Below are 4,188 nucleotides of genomic sequence, written 5' to 3'. Positions count from 1 at the left end.
TGGTTTTACTATTAAAATTAATTAATTAATAAATACATTTATTATGTAAAAAATAAGTAAAAACAAAAAATGGTTACTATAGTTAAACCATGGTAACCACAAATTAACCATGGATTTACTACACTAATCATAGTTTAACCATGGTATTTGTACAACTGTGGTTATACAAATGATAATAAATACAAAAAAAACATGGTTAATTTTCGTTTTGTTGGGGTAATTTTGGCATGGTTGGGGTCCTCCCGTTGTGGTCTGTACTTGCGTTTCTTTATTTGGTTGTGTTGTGAGCATTTGCGGCGCGTTTCTTTATTTGGTTGTGTTGTGAGCATTTGCAGCGTGTTTCTGTATTTGGTTGTGTTGTGAGCATTTGCAGCGTGTTTCTTTATTTGGTTGTGTCGTGAGCATTTTCAGCGTGTTTTTGTATTTGATTGTGTTGCGAGTATTTGCAGCATGTGTGCCGTCAAACTGAAGAAGATGTTTTCTTAATTTGCTGGTGCTTTTTCTATTTGCATGTGTTTTCTGAAGTTGCAGCGCGTTGAGCTTTCTCGGCCACCGTACTTTACCAAGTAGTTATAGAATATATAACAGTGTTATTTTAGTATCTTTGATATACTATTGTAGTTTTTATTAATATTTTGAATCTGGTTTTACTTTTGATATTTTCTGTTTTCATTTTAGTTTTAGTAAACGTTTTAATAATTTTGTTGTATCTTTGTTCATTTCAGTAGTTTTTTTTATCACAAAATATATTATACAATCGTGACCAGAATTATTGACACCCTTGGTAAATATGAACAAAGACGCCTGTGAAAATAAATCTGCATTGTTAATCCTTTTGATCTTTTATTCCAAAAATTCACAAAAACCTAACCTTTTATTGAAGTACAACAATGTGGGGAAAATCTCATTATGAAATAAATGTTTTTCTCAAAAACACGTTGGCCACAATTATTGGCACCCCTAGAAATTCCTGAGTAAAATATCTCTAAAGTATATGCCCATTCATATTTACAATTTCTAGCACACCAGGATGACTACAAACATGAAATGAAACATGAAACAGCCATGACTTCCTGTTCCACAGGAATATAAATATGAGGGAAAACCAAAGCCAAATTCCCTTAATCATCCATCACATCCATCCTCCCCATTTTCAAATTTTTTTTACTTCAATGAAATTGTGACTTCACTTGGATTTTTGAATGAAAGATCAAAAGGATTAACAATGCAGATTTATTTTCACAGGCTTCTTTATTCATATTTACAATACAATCTGTCAATAATTCTGGCCACGACTGTATGTATAAACAATAAATTGTATTAATTTTATTTCAGTTTTACTATTAGTAATTTTAGTACATCAGGATAAACTTAATTAAGATTAGAAATATTGTCTTGGCAAGCTAGCTGAATTAAAAAAAATATATATTTTATTTCAAGAAATGAAAATAGTTTTTGTGTGTGTTGTTGTTTTAGGGTTTAAATTTTAGTTTCCGTTTTAGTTAACTATAATAGCCAAATGTTTATTTGTTTAAATTCCCAGCAAAAATAAAAGTCTTGGCACGGGATACCGTTACCGTGATATAAAGTTACTCATACTGTGATTTTGGCCAAGATGCCCACTCCCACTGAGTTTAGCTGCGTGTCATTTATCTTTCACAACAGAGTGAGAAGGACTCAAAAGAAGAAATCCTGAAGGCTTTCAGGCTATTCGACGACGACTGCACCGGCAAAATCTCTTTCAAAAATCTCAAGCGAGTGGCCAAAGAACTCGGGGAGAACCTCACGGATGAGGAATTACAGGTGCGTCTTTCTCCAGATGTGGGGAAATACACAGAAAGAGGATGTTCCTGTGTGTAAAACCTCACAGACGAATTGTGTCTCTCCTGAGAAAGTGGCTGGTTAGTCAGTGGGTAGTGAATGACATAAGATCAGATAAGATCCCTCATCACGGAGCAACAGCTGACACCATTAGGAAACACTGCACTTTAACAACATGTTTTTGGCAATTGTTTTGTGACATGATTGTGTCTCGGGGTTTTTATTTGGAACAGGAAATGATCGACGAGGCCGACAGAGATGGTGACGGAGAGATTAATGAGCAGGAGTTTCTACGGATAATGAAAAAGACCAGTCTGTACTGAATCCCTCCATCGCTAAAGCTATTATATCTATAAGCCTCTTAAAGGACTTGAAGTATTGTTTTGTGTTGTTTCTTTTTTCTTTTCTTTTCTTTTTTTTTTTTACAAGGTTGTAAAAACATTTTAATCTATACATATTTTGTGCAGTATTAAATAAAAATGTATTTGCATCTGTGTGGTCTGTCTCCACATAATGATCGAGCCCAAAGTGCACAATGGAAAAGAATAAACATACCTATGTTATATAAATGGATATTTAAAAATTAAAGATGACCTTTCGAGTTTTAAGTCTTAAAGTGGAAACCCTGCCACTCAGAACTAAATGTTTGGCTATAAAAACTTCCTCTTCTTGGTCTTTGACAACTTTCAAAACATAAAACACATTTATATAAAATTCAAATAAAATTTGTATGAGATGGGGAATATCCATTTTACACTAGAAAGGAATGATAATAAATCCATGTGGCTTTACCCATTGTGACTTATAGAGGGTAATCATAGAGATTCTGCTCATAGTGTTATTTTTTTATTACTATTTTATTTATTGCATTCAAACTTTAACAGAACATTGCAGGCTAACATATGTGAAAATATAATATAACAGAGAGAAAGGAGATAGATAGATAGAGTGCCTCAGTATATAACTCCTTTTTTAAAGACATCAATTATGTGTGTTAATAAAACATCATTAAAACACAATGTCAGTGAACTGATGACACCTCAAACCACAGTCATCTGTTAAATGCTGTCTTTGTTAAATACTAAGTAAACTCAATAAACACTAATAGCCCTTCTCAGTTTTATGACGACTGTATGTCACACTGCTAACTGCAGAGATTTTGAAATTTCACTTAAGTCAAATCAAGCCACATTTATTAGCTGCCTTCTTATTTTAGTCTTATGTAAAACAAAACTGAAAAAAGTTTATCCAGAAACATACGTTGACATGTAACATGGGAATTTTCAGACAGCAATAGACAACATGCATTAAAAACCAAATATTACACAAGAGTTGATTGTAAGAGTTGATTGTGATATTTGCATTTCAAGTCTAGGATGAAACAAAGGTCAAATCGAGAGTGAGTGTTGAACTGGGAAACACCTCATTGCCATGCGGTTGAATTTTTTTAACTTTCCCACAAATACAGTAAAACCAGAAAAACTGACATTTTAAGAAGTCGTTAGAAAAAAGGTTTGTTAAAGTGATCGTCCGCCCAAACGATCGTCCGCCCAATGAAATTCTGTCATTGTTTACTCCCCCTCAAGTCATTACAAACCTGTGTGCAATTATTTATTTCTGCTAAACACAAAAGAATATGATTTTGAAAAATACTGGAAACCAAACAGTTTCGGTTCCCATTGACTTCCATAATATTTGTTGTCCATGCAATGGAAGTCAATGGGAACCAAAAATGTTTGGTTACTAAGATTCTTCAATAAATCTTCTTTTGTGTTCCAGAGAAGAAAGTCAATCATACAGGTTTAAAATGACTTGAAGGTGAGTAAATGATCACAAATGTTTCATTCAAAGTCTGTAAGAGTTAGGGTAGAGTTATGACTAAAATGTAGAAATATATTTAGCTGAATTTATAACGTAGGCCTACAAATCGATCAGAAAATGTGAAATGAACCTGTATACGCATGTGAGACAAATTCGTTGTAAAGTTTATGGTGTCTATGTTGTTTGTATACATATTGGTGACCGTTCTTCCTCACAACCACAAAATTTCATTATCATCATACCATGTCTGTGATGCAAATTGTGCAGAACATGCAGTGTGATTTAATATTTAAAAATCCCTAACCCTAAAAGCTGAGCAATGATAAAAGTAAGCAAATACCACCAATAATGCTATTTTTAAATGGTAAAATCCAAATTCTGTAGTAGGAGAGGGCGATCTGACAATTTAGCATCATGATCTACCTTGAAGACGTCCACTTTGTACTTTTCAAACAAACTGTGACCAAATGCGTCCGTTTGGGTCTGTATGTAGCTAAATATATCGACACATCTTTTAGTTGACAGGCCTTTTTTAAAGTTATTAAC

At 33.3% G+C, this 4,188-nt stretch overlaps 1 protein-coding gene across 1 annotated transcript in view; it reads left to right on the top strand.

Moving 5' to 3' along the window:
- LOC107731351 (caltractin-like) overlaps window positions 1-2,220 on the top strand; it is a 14,558-nt gene extending 12,338 nt beyond the window's left edge. The window contains exons 4-5 of the mRNA XM_016542405.1: window positions 1,666-1,803; window positions 2,055-2,220. Of these exons, the coding sequence (XP_016397891.1) occupies window positions 1,666-1,803; window positions 2,055-2,144 (228 nt within the window). The 3' untranslated portion in view covers window positions 2,145-2,220. The remainder of the gene's footprint in view (window positions 1-1,665; window positions 1,804-2,054) is intronic.
- The last annotated feature ends 1,968 nt before the right edge of the window (window positions 2,221-4,188 follow it).

Source organism: Sinocyclocheilus rhinocerous, unplaced genomic scaffold (assembly GCF_001515625.1).
Source record: "Sinocyclocheilus rhinocerous isolate Xijiao unplaced genomic scaffold, SAMN03320098_v1.1 scaffold939, whole genome shotgun sequence".
Lineage (NCBI taxonomy): Eukaryota > Metazoa > Chordata > Actinopteri > Cypriniformes > Cyprinidae > Sinocyclocheilus > Sinocyclocheilus rhinocerous.
Note: the sequence above shows the minus strand (reverse complement) of the source record. Positions and strands in the feature narration are given on the sequence as shown.